Source organism: Mobula hypostoma, chromosome 9 (genome assembly GCF_963921235.1).
Source record: "Mobula hypostoma chromosome 9, sMobHyp1.1, whole genome shotgun sequence".
In the NCBI taxonomy this organism is placed as follows: domain Eukaryota; kingdom Metazoa; phylum Chordata; class Chondrichthyes; order Myliobatiformes; family Myliobatidae; genus Mobula; species Mobula hypostoma.
This window is the reverse complement of record NC_086105.1, coordinates 59,200,842-59,220,423: the sequence shown is the minus strand read 5'-3', so window position 1 is coordinate 59,220,423 and position 19,582 is coordinate 59,200,842. Positions and strand designations below refer to the sequence as shown.

The 19,582-nt window shown below is 42.2% G+C and overlaps 1 protein-coding gene across 3 annotated transcripts in view; it reads right to left on the bottom strand.

Annotated features, from left to right (window-relative positions):
* caps2 (calcyphosine 2) overlaps window positions 1–19,582 on the bottom strand; it is a 60,410-nt gene that overhangs the window by 37,343 nt on the left and 3,485 nt on the right. For all 3 annotated transcript variants that reach the window (XM_063058366.1, XM_063058363.1, XM_063058365.1), the window contains exons 4-8: window positions 14,344–14,389; window positions 12,087–12,212; window positions 7,493–7,681; window positions 5,187–5,309; window positions 1,830–1,897 (exon numbers count right to left, since the gene is read on the bottom strand). In XM_063058366.1, the coding sequence (XP_062914436.1) occupies window positions 1,830–1,897; window positions 5,187–5,309; window positions 7,493–7,681; window positions 12,087–12,212; window positions 14,344–14,389 (552 nt within the window). The remainder of the gene's footprint in view (window positions 1–1,829; window positions 1,898–5,186; window positions 5,310–7,492; window positions 7,682–12,086; window positions 12,213–14,343; window positions 14,390–19,582) is intronic.

The following is a 19,582-nucleotide window of genomic DNA, read 5'->3' as shown; positions in this document are numbered from 1 at the left end:
TCCAGACACCCCCAACCCTGAGACACCAGGCAAGGTAATTTGATTCCATTCAGTTGGTTTACTGATCATTACAGAATGTCTCTCTGGTGCTTCCCTTTCCCTTCCCCTTTTCCCAACCATGATTCCCTTCTCCCTGCATCTCCTTCTTACTCTCAGTCCACAATAGAGACCCATATCAGAATCAGGTTTATCATCACTCACATATGTTATGAAATTTGTTTGTTTTTGTGGCAGCAGGACAGTGCAATACATGAACTTACTAGAGTACTGTGCAAAAGTCTCAGGTGCCCTAGCTCTGTATATGTGTGCCTCAGACTTTTGAACAGTACTGTATGTTCTTTTGCTCCCCCTCTGAGATTACACTTGAAGTCTACCTTTTTGACCAAGCTTCTCCCATCCATCAAATCTCTTCATACAACTCAGATACAGTACAGATAATGTCCATTTGAAGTGCTTTGGGACGAACTAATACATTAAAGTGCTGTGTAAATCCAATTTGTTATTGTTATAAAGTTAATCTACCTGGGAATACATGTGATTTCTAAGATATATTCAAATTAAGTACTTTTGCTGCATTATAGAGCAAAATATCTATTCCTTTACACAAAATATCTTATTGTTTAAACAGTGAGCTCTTAAATAAAGACTGGTTTTATTTGACACAGGTACATTGAAACATAGAGTGAAATACATCACTTGTGTCAATGACAAACACAGCAGGAGGATGTGCTGGGGGCAGCCCACAGCTGTCACCAGTCTCCGGAGCCAATGTAGCGTGCCCACAACTCACTAATCTTAATCCATACATCTTTGGAATGTGGAAGGAAACTGGAACACCTGGGGAAAAATCCATGAAGTTATGGGATGAACCCACAAATTCCTTATAGACAGCGGCAGAATTAAATCCCAACTGACATATAGAATATGCTGGAGGAACTCAGCAGGTCGGGCAGCATCTATGGAAAGGAATAAACAGTCAAAGTTTCAGGCCGAGACCATTCATCGGAACTGGATGGAGCATCTTCAGACCTGATGAAGAGTTTCGGCCTAAAACGTCAAGTGTTCATCCCCCTCCATAGACGCTGCCTGACTTGCTGAGTTTCTCCAGCACTTTGTATGTGTTACTCTGAATTTCCAACATCTACAGAATCTCGTTTATTGAATACCGATTACTGGCACTGTAAAGCATTATGCTAGCCACTATGCTGCCATCCTGTAGAATACAGCAAACCATTTAATCTTTCAAAAATACCATCATGAGTATTGTTGTGAATATCTATTTACAGTCTCAGAAAGGCAGTGTCCATTATTAAGGACCTCCAGCACCCAGGGCATGCCCTTTTCTCACTGTTACCATCAGGTAGGAGATACAGAAGCCTGAAGCCACACACTCAGTGATTCAGGAACAGCTTCTTCCCTTCTGCCATCTGATTCCTAAATGGACATTGAAGCTTTGGACACTACCTCACTTTTTTTAATATACAGTATTTCTGTTTTTGCACATTTAAAAAAAATCTATTCAATATACGTAATTGAATTACTTGTTTATTTATTGTTTCATTTTATTTTATTTATTATTGTTATTTTTTTTCTCTCTCTGCTAGTTTATGTATTGCATTGAACTGCTGCTGCTAAGTTAACAAATTTCACGTCACATGCCCGTGATAATAAACCTGATTCTGATTCTATAAGGAAAGGTTCAACTGAATTTCAGGCATCAATTCAGGATTAGGTGCAAAATCCAAACAGCAGAGAATTTAAATTCAACACCACCGTTGAAAGTGTTGATTCCTAAATATATTTGAAAATTGGTCTTGTTCTTCACCTACCTGGATAGGTGATCCACCAGTACTTGTTCTACCACGGCCTGCTTTCGCTTCTCCATGGCAAGATCCTCCTAGGTACAAAGTTCATTAATTTACACCATTTATCGAGGTGTCAAGCTTGCCACTGAATTAAAGGCAGAGACTGAGATCTGCTTATTATCAACTGATCTAAGGTCTTTGTATCAGATTACTACTTTCAACCGCAAAGTGACTATCAATTGGTCTGCAGAAAATAAAACTGAAAATCTACATATTATTTTTTACAATTTTGGGATATCCCGTAAGGCTATAAGACATAGAAGCATATTGTAATTACGTCATTTGGCCCATTGAGTCTGCTCTGCCATTCCATCATGACTGATTTATTATCCCACTCAATCTCCTCCTTCTGCCTTCTCCCCATAACCTTTGACGCCCTTACTAATCAAGAATCTATCAATCTCAGCCAAAAATACACCGAATGACTTGACCTCCACAGTGCTTTACATCAATATCCCAGTGCACCTTACAAGATATATTTTTGAACTGTAGTCCCTTTGATTAGGAGGATGTGAGAAAAAGCTTTTAAGGAGTACCTTGGGGGGTGGGGAAGAAAGAGGAGACCTGGTCTAACATGGCAGACAATTTACGCAGAGCAAACTCCCAGAAAATAAAATTATCTACTTTGATGATGAAGATGATAATTTGGTCACCAAATTACAGGAAGGTTATTAATAAGGTTGAAAGAGTGCAGAGAAGGTTTACAAGGATGTTGCCAGTACTTGAGAAACTGAATTACAGAGAAAGGTTGAATAGGTTAGGACTTTATTCCCTGGAGCATAGAAGAATGAGGGGAGATTTGATAGAGGTATATAAAATTATGATGGGTATAGATAGAGTGAATGCAAGCAAGCTTTTTCCACTGAGGCTGGGGGAGAAAAAAAAACAGAGGACATGGGTTAAGGGTGAGGGGGGGAAAAGTTTAAAGGGAACATTGGGGGGGGGGCTTCTTCACACAGAGAGTGGTGGGAGTGTGGAATGAGCTGCCAGATGAAGTGGTAAATGCGGGCTCACTTTTAACATTTAAAAACTTGGACAGGTACATGGATGAGAGGTGTATGGCAGGATATGGTCCAGGTGCAGGTCAGTGGGACAAGGCAGAAAAATGGTTTGGCACAGCCAAGAAGGGCCAAAAGGCCTGTTTCTGTGCTGTAATGTTCTATGGTTCTATGATATACAGCATGCTTGCCTTCACTGGACAGAGGAATAAGTATGAGAGTAGGGACATTATGTTATAGCTGTACAAACAATGGTGAGATCTCACTTCGAGTATTGTGTGCAGTAATGATCACCACTTTAGAGGAAGAATGTGATTAAACTTGAGAGGGTACTGAAAAGATTCACAAGGTCTGGAGAGTTAGAGTTACAAGGAGAGATTGAATGGGCTGTGACTGCTTTCCCTGGAGCAAAGGAGACAGAGGAGTGACCTTATAGAGGTTTAGAAAATCATGAAGGGCATATATCTACATAATATTTATTGCAAATCAGTGGGGCAACTTTTTCCACAGAAAGTGGTGGGTAAATGAAAAAGCTTAATTTTGAAATATCTTATTGTAATTTATAACTTTTTATAATTATGTACTACAATGTACTGCTGCCGCAAAACAACACATTTCACGACATATGCTAGTGATATTAAACCTGATTCTGAGCTACCAGGAGAAGTTATAGAGGTGGGTACATTTAAGACATTGGGAGAGATACGTGGATAGAAATGATTCAGAGGTTTATAGGCCAAAGGCAGAAAAATGGGATTAGTGCAGAAAAATACCTTGGCTAGCATGGATGAATTGGGCTATACCTATGACTGGACAGAAGAGACAGAAGAAAACTATCTTCATTCAGTGAACTATAGATGCCTGGAACTCACTAGATGAAGGAAGAAGTCCCCACAACATTTAAAATGTACCAAGATAACATCTGAAAAGCCATTAAACTGGAAAGGTTTTAACCAAGACCTAGGATGTGGGATTAACCTAAAGGCCAGAGTCTATTATTAAAAATTTGGACATGATGGCCTGAATGGCATTTTCTGTAGAATTTTACTAGAATTCTTCATTTCTTAGTGAGAAGAAATAATAAGGACATTCAGATTCAAAGCTGCCGAGCAGTACATTTGTGTAACAGTGATCAACTGTGAGAAATTTTGGGTCCCTTATCTAAAGGACTTGGAAAGGGTTCAGAGGAGGTTCACAGGAACAACCCCAGGGATGAAAGGGTTAACATAAGAGAAGTATTTGATGTCTCTGAACCTGTCACTGAATGGAGTTCAGAAGGATGAGGGAGGGATCTAATTGAAACCTACTGAATACTGAAAGACCTGGATAGAGTGGACTTACAGAGGATGTTTCCAATAATAGGAGATTCTAGGATGAATGAGCACAGCCTCGGAATAAAGGAATCTTTCTTTAATCTGTGGCAGTCATTCCCATAAAGGACTGCAAAGGCCAAGTTATTCAGTATATTTAAGGCAGAGATTAATAGATTCTTGATTGGTAAGAGGATTGCAGAGGCTTTATAAGACATTAGTCAGACCCCATTTGGCGTATTGTGAGTAGTTTTGGACCCCTTAACTAAGAAAGGATTTGCTGGCACTGGGGAAGGTCCAGAGGAGGTTCATAAGAATAATACCAGGAATGAAAGGGTGAACATATGAGGAGCGTTTGATAGCTCTGGACTTGTACTCCTGGACTTTAGGAGAACGAGAGGGGAATCTCATTGAAACTTATCGAATATTGAAAGACCTAGATAGAGTGGATGTGGAGAAGATGTTTCCTATATGGAGAGGAATCCAGGACCAGAGGACACAGCCTCAGAACAGAAGAACAGAGATGAGAAATAATTTCTTTAGCTAGAGGGTAGTGAATCTGCAGAATTCATTGCCACAGATGGCTGTGGAGACCAAGTTATTGGGTATACTTAAAGCAGAGGTCGATAGGTTCCTGATCAGTAAGAGTGTCAAAGGTTATGGGGAGAAGAGGGGAGAATGGTTGAGGGAGTTGAGAAATTAGCTATAATGGAAAGGCAAAGCAGACTGAATGGGCAGAATGGCCTAATTCTGCTCCTATGTCTTATGGTCTTATTAGGATGATGGGGAGAAGACAGGAGTATGGAAATGAATAAAAATGAGCCATTATTGAATGGTTGACTGGATGGGCCATATGACCTAATTCTTCTCCAGGGAGGACAAAACACTCTGGCATCTTCTCAAGATCATATCATTTGACTGGGAAAGGCCATACTGCAGTGGATAATAAATCATTGACAAGAATATATTACTTTGTATTTCATTCAAAGGAATTTAGTTAGTAACAGACTTACAGCTGCCAACTTCCTCATGTGCTGCTGCTCATTATATGGTTTGCTAGTGTAGCACTGTTGAAGGTTAGCTTTCTCATCGAGAGCTGCCAGGTACCTGGGAGTCACATCATCAACTCTTGGTTCCTATTAACAATATAACAACACAACAGAAATGGATGGGCATTAACCAAACAGCGACAGAAGAAGGGCATTCAGCCCCAGGCAACAGGTCACTTCAGCAACCAGAGATCAGCTGAAAACAAAATAACTTTGCCTCCGGATGCTCTGGTTTCCTGCCATAGTCCAAAGGCATACAGTTAGGATAAGTAAATTGTGGGTATGCTATGTTGGCATCAGAAGTGTGGCATACATGCAAGCAGTCCTCAGCACACTCTCAATGCAAAAGATAATTTTCGCTGTGCAGTGCATTTTGATGTTTCAATGTACATGTGACAAATAAAATTAACCTTTAACTCTACAAGACTTTCCTCCCACATTCCAAAGGCGTACAGGTTAGTGGGTTAATTGGTCATGTGGGTGTAATTGGATAGACTGTTACCATGCTGTATCTCTAAATTAGATAAATAAGTACAACAGAAACTGCTGGAACCACTCAACAGGACTGGCTGTATCTGTGGGAAGAGAAACAAAAACCCACTACAGAATCACAGAATTTGTATCTTATTTTCATTTATACCCAGACTGCTCCCACACCCTTTAGTATCCATATTCAATAAAAATCTACCTGTCTCAGATTTAAATGACCTCCATTTTTAATCAGTCAACCATTTTTTATAGGAGAGAGTTGAAGATTACCATTACTCATTGTGTTAAGATGTGCATCCTGACATCAACCCTGAGAAGTCTAGCTTTCCATTTGAAGCTACATTCTTCTACTTTGGACTCCATCATCTAAAATAAATATCTTTTATTGACCAAAATGCAAAATAATTATCTTCAACACCTCAAATCAATGAACCGATGTCGTTCATTATGTAATGATTTATTTTAGATGATGGAGTTGAGAACAGAAGAATGTAGCTTCAAATGTAGCCACAATCACTCAGCAAAGCAGCTAACTCTTAACTGCAGTCTGAAATAGCCCGTCAAGTCAAAAGTCAGTTCAAAGTCAAATTGGAATGGATAATAAATGCTGCATTTGCTTCCAGTAAATCAATAAATGCGGCAGAAAGGGTGGGCAGTTTCAAGTTCCTGGGTGTCAACATCTCTGAAGATCTGTCCTTTTCCCAAGATATCGATGCAGTTACAAAGAACATACACAACAGCTGCTATATTTCATTAGGAGATTCAGGAGACTTGGTATGTCACCAAAGACTCTTACAAATTTCTCGATGTATCCTGGAGAGTATTCTAACTGATTGCATTGCCGTCTAGTATGGAGAGGCCTTTGCACAGCATCAGAAGAAGCTGCAGAAAGTTCAAAACTCAGCCAGCTCCATCGTGGCCATTAATCTTCCCAGCACTGAGGACACCTTCTAAAGGTGATGCCTCAAAAAGGCAGCATCCATTATTAAGGACCCCCATCACCCAGGACATACCCTCTTCTCATTGTTAGCATCAGAGAGAAGGTATAGAAGCCTGAAGACACACACTTAATGCTTTAAGACCAGCTTCAGGGACCCCTGCCATCCAGACCATGCTCTCTTCTTACTACTACCATCAAGCAAGAGGTACAGAAGACCTAGATCCCATACCACTAGGTTCAGGAACAGTACAACCAACAGGCTCCTGAACTGGTATAGATACCTTCACTCAACACAACTCTGAACTGATTCTACAACCTACAGACTCACTTTCAAGGATTCATTACAACTCATGTTCTCAGTATTAACTTTTTATTTGCATAATGCTTCTTCCTTTACACATTAGTTATTTGTCGGTCTTTGTTTAAGCACAGTTTTTCATAAATTCTACTGTATTTCTTTATTTTTCCTGTAAATGCCTGCAAGAAATTAAATCCCTCAGGGGTTCCCAACCTGGGGTCCACGGACACCTCGATTAATGGTAGGGGTACATGGCATATCAAAGGTTGGGAACCCCTAAACATATACTGTATGTGCTTTAAGAATAATAAATTTGACTTTGGCTTTTTTGACTGCTGCCATCAGATTTGTGAATGGTTCATGAACTCATGAACACCACCTCATCATTCATCTTCTGTATTTATTTATTTTTGTAATTTATAATAACTTTTATGTACTGCACTGTTCTGCTGCTGAAAATAAATAGATTTCACAACATGTCAGTGCTTATAAATGTGATTCAGATTTTAAAGGGAACGTTGCCTTGGGCAGGCAGCAAGCTACCGGGGTCTGGAGACCTGCTGGTGGAGGATGCTGATGTGAAGGGTCTGCTTTGTTCTTCTCCGCCATCTGCTGGACATATTGCTTGTAATTTGTCTTCATCTCCTCTTCATACTGCTGGTACTTCACTCTGTACCGCTCTGATGGTGCAGGTAGATTTTCAGGAACTGTCAACTCTTCCACCGGGCATGGCTAAAAGGATGGAGTTCAATCAAAATTATTTATTTAAAGTAAAGTAATTTCTAGAAGCAATAAGACAAAGGAGCAGAATTAGGCCATTCATCCCATCAAACCTGCTCTGCCATTCCATCATGACTGATTTATTATCCCTCTTAACCCCATTCTCCTGTTTCTCCCCATAATCTCTGACACTCTAACTGATCAAGAATCTGTCAACCTCCACTTTGAATATACTCAATGGCTAGGCTTCCATAGCTGTCCATAGAAATTAATTCCACAGATTCACCACCCTCTGGCTGATAAAATTCCTCTTTTCTCTGTTCTAAATGGAAGTCCTCCTGTTCTGAGGCTGTGCCCTCTGGTCCTAGACTCAACCACTATAGGAAACATCCACTGTACCTAGGCCTTTCAATATTCAAACAACAGGAAATCTGCAGATGCTGGAAATTCAAGCAACACACATAAAAGTTGCTGGTGAACACAGCAGGCCAGGCAGCATCTCTGGGAAGAGGTGCAGTCGACGTTTCAGGCCGAGACCTTTCGTCAGGACTAACTGAAGGAAGAGTGAGTAAGGGATTTGAAAGGTGGAGGGGGAGGGAGAGATCCAAAATGATAGGAGAAGACGGGGGGGGGGGAGGGATGGAGCCAAGAGCTAGACAGGTGATAGGCAAAAGGGGATGCGAGAGGATCATGGGACAGGAGGTCCGGGAAGAAAGACGGGGAGGGGGGGGGACCCAGAGGATGGGCAAGAGGTATATTCAGAGGGACAGAGGGAGAAAAAGGAGAGTGAGAGAAAGAATGTGTGTATAAAAATAAATAACGGATGGGGTACGAGGGGGAGGTGGGGCATTTACCCACCACTAAGCACATCTTTCCCTTCCCCCCCCCCCGCATTCCGCAGGGATCGCTCCCTACGCAACTCCCTGGTCCATTCGTCCCCCCCATCCCTCCCACTGATCTCCCTCCTGGCACTTATCCGTGTAAGCAGAACAGGTGCTACACATGCCCTTACACTTCCTCCCTTACCACCATTCAGGGCCCCAAACAGTCCTTCCAGGTGAGGCAACACTTCACCTGTGAGTCGGCTGGGGTGATATACTGCATCCGGTGCTCCCGATGTGGCCTTTTAAATATTGGCGAGACCCGATGCAGACCGGGAGACCGCTTTGCTGAACACCTATGCTCTGTCCGCCAGAGAAAGCAGGATCTCCCAGTGGCCACACATTTTAATTCCACATCCCATTCTCATTCTGACATGTCTATCCACGGCCTCCTCTACTGTAAAGATGAAGCCACACTCAGGTTGGAGGAATAACACCTTATATTCCATCTGGGTAGCCTCCAACCTGATGGCATGAACATCGACTTCTCTAACTTCCGCTAATGCCCCACCTCCCCCTCGTACCCCATCCGTTATTTAATTTTATACACACATTCTTTCTCTCACTCTCTTTTTTCTCCCTCTGTCCCTCTGAATATACCCCTTGCCCATCCTCTGGGTCCCCCCCGCCCCCTTGTCTTTCTTTCCAGACCTCCTGTCCCATGATCCTCTCATATCCCTTTTGCCTATCACCTGTCCAGCTCTTGGCTCCATCCCTCCTCCTCCTGTCTTCTCCTATCATTTTGGATCTCCCCCTCCCCCTCCAACTTTCAAATCCCTTACTCACTCTTCCTTCAGTTAGTCCTGACGAAGGGTCTCGGCCTGAAACGTCGACTGTACCTCTTCCTAGAGATGCTGCCTGGCCTGCTGCGTTCACCAGCAACTTTTATGTGTGTTCCTTTCAATATTCGATAGGTTTGAATGAGATACCCCCTTGCCATTCCTCTATACTCCAGCTAATACAGGCCCAGAGCCATCATACATTAACCCTTCAATTCCCTGGATCCTCTGGACCCTCTCCAAGGCCAATACATCTTTTCTTAGACAAGGGACCCAAAACTGCTCACAAAACTCTGGGTGCAGTCTGACCAATGCCTTATAAAGCTTCAGCATTACTTACTTGCTCTTATATTCTAGTCCTTGCGAAATGAATGTTAACATTGCATTTGTCTTACTTACTACTGATTCAACCTGCAAGATAACCTTTAGGGAATCCTGCACAAGGAACCACAAGTCCCTTTGCTCCTCTGATTTTTTAAAATTTTCTTTCCATTTATTAAGTAGTCTACTCCTTAAATGAATGACCATATACTTCCCTACACAGTATTCCATCTGCAACATTTTTGCCCATTCTCCCAGTCTAGGTCCTCGCAAACTCTGCTTTCTCAACACTACCTGCCCCTCCACTTATCCTTGTACCATCTGCAAACTTGACCATACAGCTATCAATTCGGTCATCCAAATCACTGACATGTAATGTGAAAATAACGGTCCCATTATCAACCCTTACAAAACATAACTAGTCACTGCCAACCAGCCAGAAAAGGACCCTTTTATTCCCACCCTTTGTCCCCTGCCAGCCAGTCAAGCTTCTCTCCATGTTAGCATATTTCCCGTAATATCATAGGCGCTTATCTTGTTAAGCAGCCTCATGTGCGGCACATAGTCAAAGGCTGTCCGAAAATCCAAGTAAGCAACATCCAGTGACTTTCTTTGTCTATCCTGCCTGCTATTTCCTCAAAGAATTCCAACATAATCGACAATATTACTTTGGCTTGCCTTTTATTTTTATGTTCTTTACACTCGGTGGCCACATTATTAGCTACAGGAGTGACCTAATTAACTGTCCAGAATGGTCTTCTGCTGCTGTAACCCATCTACTGATTCTTTATATATTACTACTGAGTAAAGTGGGCAAAAAAGTTTGTTAATGCATGTTTTAAAATGTATCACATTAAAAGAAAAGTGTAGGTGTAATACGGTTAGAAATGCTATGCTAAATTTACCATATCACTGAACTTGCTTGCCTCGCTGGACTCTGCTGGGGCACAGTTGCGGTGGTAACCCGTGGGAGAGGAGACCTTGACTGTGCAAGGCGTAAGGAAGAAGTATAATTGGGAGCACATACAACCACTCTATGCTTATGGAGGGGATTCACCACCGGACGGTGTCACAAGTGGTGTCAGGGACAGAAGAGGGAACAAAGGCAACCTGCAGTAGATTCAAGGTAGGCAGACGTTTCTTTAAATACGTATCGCTACCTTTCCTTGAGTACTGAACAAATTAATTAGTGTTTTAACGTTATCATGCCTCCTCTTATTTCAGGAGATGCACAATAACTTTAAAACACTAATCAATTTATTCAGTACTCAAGGGAATACAAGGATCCTGAATCGAGGGTATTAACCACCCCTATCCAACCCACACTCCGTGGCCTTTGCTGATAAATCATCATCACTGTTGTTCTAACACTAGGGCTCTGGATATTTGTGCTGGAAAGGAAATGAGAGGGGAGAGAGCAAAGTAACCCTGTTCAAGGATAAGGGAGTTTAGCAAGTGCGACCAGAACTCTCCAGCTCAGCATGAACCAACCAGCCGAGGGAGATCAGTTCAGTTCTCCTCAGGTAATGAATAACTCTTTCAAAGAGAAAATGTGGCTTCAATGGCTTCGTTCTGTGTTTTATTGTTCTTTCTCGGGATAGTCCAGCATGTAATGGCCACCCCCAACCTTCCTTAAGCCAAATGCCTGGTTGACCCATTTCACTTGGCAATTAAGGATCAGCCACACTGCATCTGAGTCTATACTCATTAAAGATTTAAAGATCTTAAAGATTAGATTTATTTGTCACATGTACACCGAAACATACAGTGAAATGTGTGACTTACATCACATCAAATCAGCAAGGATGGGGCTGGGCGGCCCACAAGTGGCACCAATATAGCATGCCCACAACTCACTAACCCTTACCCATACGTCTTTGGAATGTGGGAGGAAACCAGAGGAAACCCACACGGTCACAGGGAGAATGTGCAAACTCCTTAAAGACAGCAGCAGGAATCGAACCCCAATCTTACAGCTCTGCTGATAAGTGTTACGATAACCACTATGCTACCATGCCGTCAAAAGCCTTGATGGGAAAGTATATTATTGAAATTAGATGGAAGATCTATTTCCTTAATTGTATTTAAAGTCCCTAGCTGCTAGTGGTGATCTTATATCTATTAACTATTAAACCAGGCCATAAGACCATAAGACAAAGGAGCAGAAGTAGGCCATTCGGCCCATCGTGTCTGCTCCGCCATTTTATCATGAGCTGATCCATTTTATCCTATTTAGTCCCACTGCCCCGCCTTCTCACCATAACCTTTGATGCCCTGGTTACTCAGATACCTATCAATCTCTGCCTTAAATACACCCAATGACTTGGCCAATAATATAATCCAATAATATAACTATGCACATACACATGCTGTAAGAACAAACATTGTAAACTGCAGACCATAACCACTGTCAACCATTTACTCACAATAACATACCTGACGGTAGGAGTGGTACACTGCATGTGCAGATGGCAAAGGCGTGCCCCAGCTTACAGTTGAGGTAGAATCCGGAGAAGCCAGTCGAGGTTTTGCTGACATAATAGGTGTATATAACAAATCACTCTGCAAGGACAAGATTCATACTGGTGTTACTAAACAGGAAACAAAGATCATAAGACACAAAAGCAAAGTTAGCCCACTCGGCCCATCCAGTCTGCTCTGCCATTCCAAGATGGCTGATTTATTATCTCTCATTCTTCTGCCTTCTCCCCATAAGTGATGCCACTACAAGTCAAAAACCTATCAACCTCCACCTTAAATATACCCAATGACATGGCCTCCACAGCCATCTGTGGCAATGAATTCCACAGATTCCGCATCCTCTGGCTAAAGGAACTTCATCTAGTTTTGCATTTCTAAGGTCAATTAAATAACAATTACTATAGCATGTTGATACTATTTTGAACATTCTCCACTGTTTCTCCATGAAAGTGTTCTTTCTAAATACATTTATCCCCCTATTCAATCTATATAATGACAAGAAGTCACACTTTAAGACTGCTTTTAATGTATTAAAATGTTCGAAGACACTTTGTAAAAGCATCCTTGGAAAGGACTGTTAGTCTATGCTAAACACCATTGCTGAAGATTTCAGCAGAGAAAATGTTTAAGCAGTTGTTAGCCTTTGAAAGAATTGGGGATTACTGGGGATTGAGCTCAGAACAGAGCGTGCCTCTGGCAGGCCATAACCACCTTGTAGTCGATGAACTGACCGCCTTGTCTCTGTGTTACTCCAGTCAAAAATCATTGCTCAGTTGTAAACAATGACAATTAAATTTGATGTTTTTTAAATTTTAAGATACAACACAGTAATAGGCCCTTCCAGCCCAACAAGCACACCCTATGACCAATTAACCTGCTAACCCATATGTCTTTGGAATGTGGAAGGAACCCGGAGCACCTGGGGGAAACCCATGCAGTCACGGGGAGAACGTACAAACTCCGTACAGACAATTGTGATGAAAAAATATCATAGAAAGTTCCTAACACATCAACATTCTGGAGAATGCTCTACTTTTACTGCAGTACCACTACAGTATTTAGGCTATTTAGTTTTCCTATCAGCACAGCAGCATAGTGGTTAGTGTAGTGCTCTATAGCAGTGGTCCCCAACCAAGGAAACAATATGATTTGGCGATATGAAACGATATGAGTCAGCTGCACCTTTCCTCATTCCCTGTCACGCACTGTTGAACTTGAACACCCCAACCCACCCCACCGTCGGCCGTCCGCAAGAATATTGTCAATATTAAACCGGTCCCCTCCTCTATAACGCCAGCTGTAAGGTTGGGGTTCATTTCTCACTGCTGTCTGTAAGGAGTTTTGTACATTCTCTCTGTGACTGCGTGGGTTTCCTCCAGCTGCTTTAATGTGCTCCACATTCATGAAGGGGTTTACATATGAGGAATGTTTACTGCTTTGGGCCTGTACTCATTGGAATCTCGAAAAATGCGTGGGGATCTCATTGAAACCCACCGAATGTTGAAAGGACTAGATAAGATAAATATGGAGAAGATGTTTCCTCTGGTGGGGGTATCCAGAACTAGAGGGCGCAGCCTCAAAATTGAGTGGCGACCTTTTAGAATAGAAGTAAGGAGGACTTTTTTTAGCCAAAGGATCTGTGGAATGCTCTGCCAGAGACTGCAGTGGAGGCCAAGTCCATGGGTAGATTCAAAGCAGAAATTGATAAGATTCCAGATTGTTCAGGCCATCAAGGGATATGGTGAGAATGCAGGTGTATGGGGTTGAGTGGGATCTGGGATCAGCCATGATGAAATGGCGGAGCAGACTAATGAGACTAATGGCCTAATTATGCTCCTATGTCTTATGGTCTTATCCAAAGATGTACAAGTTAGGCTTAGTAAATCGTGGGAATGTTATGCTGGCACCAGAAACATGGGAACACTTGCAGGCTACCCCCCAGCACATCCTCAGACTGTGTTGGATTGCTGACACAAACAACACATTTCACTTTATGTTTCGATGTACATACGACAAATAAAGTCAATCTAATCTCATCTTTATCCAAATCATTCAAAAGGCATGCACTTCAAAAAGCCAGCATTCTTTAAACATCAGGCAATATGCATATCGAGGCATGTGTAATCCATATTAGGGAAAATGTGCAAACCATCTCATTCCTGGCATGAGAATTTATTGCAAATAGAATTCTAGAGAGTGATTAGCTACTTACCTCACTGTCCAAATCACCAAGTTTCCCCAAATCTAACACAGGCACACTGAAATGAAGGAAAAAAAACTGCTGTTATACAAGTACAGTGGATTCCAATTAATTGGGACACATCGGGACCAGTACATTTCGGCCCAATTAAATAGCTGCTCCAATTAGCTGAAGTTTCATGGAAATAGTTAAAAATGTATTAAAAAAAAGACGAATTACCACTTAACTGAGTAATGAATTATGTATTTAAAAGAAATACAGAGCAAATTAGAATACTGCCAATGCTACTACAGTACTACAAAACTGTGTATTAGTTCCTAATAGTTACCAACAGAGGAATTTATCTCGTGTCCACTGCCATGTGTGGGGTGTCCAGGGAAGGGCAGCGCCTCTGGTGTGGAGCTTGTCATGTCCATTCTGGGGCAGCTCACTTGATCCCCACCAGTCACTCAGCTCTCACCTGTAGCTCCATGTAGCTGTTTGCATGCAAGAGCAGCCACACCCCGGTACACCACTTCGACAAGGAGGCTACACCAGGTGAGGGTAGCCACCGGGCCTCACACCATGGTGAAATAGGGATATGTCCCAGCATATGAACTCAGCTCTGGTGGACGGGGCGGATGTGATTGTCAGTGAGATCCAACGGCCCAAGGTGGTTCCAAAACGCTTTGTGGAGAGTGAAGGGTATGACAAAACATAGAAGAAGTCATGATTATCCACTGCAACCAAGGAAGACCTCAGTTTCGACTATTCGTACCACCAGACCAGGACAGCTGAAGTTGAGAAAGTGAACAGAGCCAGTGGGCCTTTCAACTTTAAAAACTTTCCTGCAGATACAACAGACAACCAACATGCTGCCATGTTCTTCTGATTGACAGTAAGTTAACAAAATTAGTGCAGATACCTAGTGCAGATAATGGACTGCTTTCAATCAACAATTCCAACCTCCAGATCTTCATTTTCATTGTAACATTCAAGATGATGGTTGATACCTTCAAATTTTTCATAGTTCCTAACTTATTGAAGTAGTGAAATCGTATCATTCTAGTATCTCCAAGCTTAAACACTTGAAACTGCAGTGAGCAAAGTAATTCTAAATCATCTTACTGTTTATTTTTCACCAACTAACACTTACAAAAATCACTGCATTTTGAACACCAACACATGCAACTGATGTTATTTTAAAATTGCTCACTCGAAGCACAGTGTAGTGTCTAATGGCCACACAAATTTACACAACTGAAGCTCGTTAGAAACTGTTTGTTAAGTCTCCTGTCCCAATTAAGTGGCATCATGTCCTAAATAACTGAAGGGAATCCCAGCTATTTTCTCAATTAGTTTTTGTTCTTTAAGAGCTGTCCCAAATAAGCACCTGTTCTGAATAACTGATGGACTAATAAACCGGAATCCACTATGAATGTTCAACAATATGTTCTCCCTTCAACATACAGTACGAGAGCTGCAGAGTGTGCCTCCAACAAACGTAACTCACCAAACCTTCTTCAAGGACACCTCCTAAATAGAGTCTAAATAGAAAGGCCTAGATAAAGTGGACATGGAGAGGATGTTTCCTCTAGTGGGGGAGTCTAGGACCAGAGATACAGCCTCAGAATAGAAGGAAGTCCCTCTAGAAGAGAGACAAGGAGGAATTTCTTTAGTTGAAGGGTGGTAAATCTGTGGAATTCATTGCCACAGATGGTTGTGAAGGAGGCCAAGTCATTGGATATATTTGAAGCAGATGTTGATTGGTTCTTGATTAGCAAGGCTGTCAAAGGTTAGGGGGAAAGGCAGAATGGAATTGAGGGGGATAAATCAGCCATGATGGAATGGTGCAGCAGACTCAATGGGCCAAGTGGCCTAATTCTGCTCCTATTTCTAATGGTCTTATGGTCTAAACTGCAGTCCTCCAACAGTCACAGCTGCTAGTGCACCAAGTCTGGGGAAGTACCATTACCACTCTGTCAATCTGATTTAAATATATAATTGAGTGTCTTGTTGTCATTGGACGAACCCCTTGGATCTCCAAATCAACACTGCCACTGAGAGGCTTCGCCACACAGACTGCAGTGCCAACTCAACATCATTTTCTCATCAGCAACCACCGGTAGAGCACAGTAAAGCCCCTTCAGCCCATGATGTTGTGCTGACCCTTTAACTTGATCTAAAATCAATCTAACCCTTCCCTCCCCATTTTTTTACATTTATCCATATGCCTATCTAAGGCTATATCCACACTAGACCAGATAAATCTGTAACCAAAGCATTTTCCTCTTCGTTTTGACCCTCCGTCCACACTGAAACGGCGTTTTCTTCCCCCGAAAACGGAGCTTTTCAGAAACGCTCTCCAGAGTGAATAAATCTGAAAACGCCTAATATCTGGCGTAGTGTGTACGGGGTAACTGGCTATTTTTAAAACCGCTGCCATGATGTGCCGGAACAAATGGTGACGGCAGTGCGGCATTTCATTGTTTTCTTGAACACAACCTCCAACACCACAACAATATCCGACAATAGATGTGTAAGGTAACAGCCTAATGTAACATTGTATGGAAATACAAGATAACACTGATGCAGACATGTTTTATACATTTAACAAGGTGCTTTATTATGTATTGCTTGTGCAAACATTCAATAGATGCAATTGTCACTTTTGCCCAGTAACTCGTTTTATTGCACATGTTAAATACAGCAAAATAATACACAAAGACATGGCTAAAGTAAAGGTAAACAAATGAGGTAACAGCAAATTTCACTTTTGCCCAGTAACAAGCCTTATTGCATTTGGTTGTAGCTGTCGTCCCTTTCATCGGTGAAGAGACTATGGCTGTAGAAAATGTTTCTGGACAAATACGCACCAAGTCTTTCGTTTGGCAATTTCCTTTTAAGTTTTTCTAGTCTGTAACTGGAAAAACGCGCACCAAATATACCGTTTCTTCTTTGCTTGTTTTCTGTAGATGTGTCCTGCGCATGCCCAGTAGGAGGAGATTCGCCCAAGTATCCATTTTAATGTGGATGGAGATATTTTCAAAAACGCCTGGTGTGGACGCTTATCGTTTTTACGCGAAACCGGCGTTTTCAAAATTATCCGGTCTAGTGTGGACGTAGCCTAACAGTCTCTTAAATATCTCTAAAGTATTTGCCTCTTCCACCACTCCTGGCAGTGCTTTCCATGAACTTGCTACTCTTTATGTAAAAAACCTACCTCTGACATCCACCCTATACTTTCGTTCAATAATTTTAAAATTATGCCTGCTTGCCATTTCCACCCTGGGGAAAAAGTCTCCTGCTGTCCACTCTGTCTATGCCTCTTAGAATCTTATACACATCTGATTCTCCTTCACTCCAAAGAGAAAAGCCATAGCTCACTCAACCTATCTTCATAAGACACACTCTCTAATCCAGGCAGCATCCTGGTAAAAAAAATCTTCTGCAACCTCTCTAAAGCTTCCACGTCCATAAATGAGGCAACCAGAACTAAACACAATACTCCAAGTGCGATCTAAACAAAGTGGACAACAAACACCACTGACAGACACAAGAGACTGCAGATGCTAGAATTTGGAGCAACAATCAATCTACTGGAGGAACTCAGCAGGTTGAACAGTATCTGTGGGGAAAGGGAGGGAAGGTTTGGGTCAAAACACTGCATCGGGACTGAGAGTGGGGATGGCAAGTATAAAGAGGAGAAGCAGCATGCTAAAACAGGAGCCTGAGGAGGGTGAATGATGACAGACAGGTGGGGGAGGGAATGGAGGTAGAGTTAGGAGACTGTGGCAGGTGGATGATAGATGGAGGCACAGAGAACAAAACTGAGAGGTAGATGGAGTGAGGAGAGGGAGGACTGATGCTGGCAACAGCTATGGAGGGAGGCAAGCAGGAACTTACAGGGCTCACAGTGCTGTAGTGTATTGAGGCTGCGAGAGTAAAAGTCTTTTTACTTTTTTATGCAACAGCAACATCTAGATCAACATGATTCTCCATATACATTTACATGTACTAGGAATTTGTTGTGGTGTATGGTCAGGACACAACATGCAATAAAAAACATTCAATAGTTGTAATAATAAAGAAGTATATAAAAATAAACTTAGAGGTTAAGGCATGGATATGGAATAAGATGTACATCAATACATAAATGCCAGCCACTGGTGCAGTGGCATCAGCACTGGATTCGAGGCCAGTGATCCTGGGTTCAAACCTGGCCAGCTCCTTGCACGTTTTCTATCTATGCTCAGTTGAGCGTCGACCTTGTAGAAAACAGATAAAATGCTAAAGAAACAGCAAGGTTGCCACCCGATGCGTCACAAGGCACAGAGAGGAATAACAACAACAAGAATAACGTAAATACCAGCAAATGATGTGAACTGCATTATAAAACATGGCTTAAAGTGTTTGCAGTGCAGTGAGTGAAGTAAGAGATAGAGGGGGTTGTGAGGGTTAATTAATGGTCGATCAGTTTACTGCCTGCGGGAAGAAACTATTCAAAGTATCATTGCTATCCTGAAAGACAAGCTATTGGCTGCAGGCAATCAGAAAGAAGAAGGTTATTGTCCATTCAAGTTCAATCATACATGATTATCCATGAATAAAGTCAAACAAAACAGTGTTACTCGAGGGCTAAGGTGCAAAACACAGTACCAATAGTCATACGCAGCACAAGGAACACATAGCACATATAAGATAGCAGTAAAATACAGGTACACAACAAAAAGTAGTCCAAGTCCCTGAGTCCATGAATGTTGCAGCAGTCTGCATTTGAACACAACACAGCTGTATTCTGCTAAGTGAACACTGGAGGGCAGCATCAATGTCAGCATGGATGTTCTTCCAGCACTGACTCTGATGCCTCTCTCCTCAGCAGCTGAAAACAAGCATCAGCATGGCTTGAGACCTGACCTCCTGTCAAACGAACACTGGAGGCAGTATCAACACCAGCATGGACACAACGCCACACTGCCTCCAACACCAAATCTGACACCGCCCTCCTGGACGGCTCCAAGCAGGCAACACTGCGGCTTGAGACCTAGCTCTCACTACGACCAAAGCCAAAAGGCTCCCCCGCTGTCGGTTCTGTCAATAAAGCAGTGAACTAGACTTTCAGCATTCCACATTACCAATGTCCAAAGGGATTTTGTGATCACAAGGAAATCAATAAAGACAATCAACCGCTGCTAGACTGCATACCGCCTTCATCAACTCTGATGCCTCTCTAAAGCAGGCAGCAACACAGTCCACCAAATCCAGCTCCTTC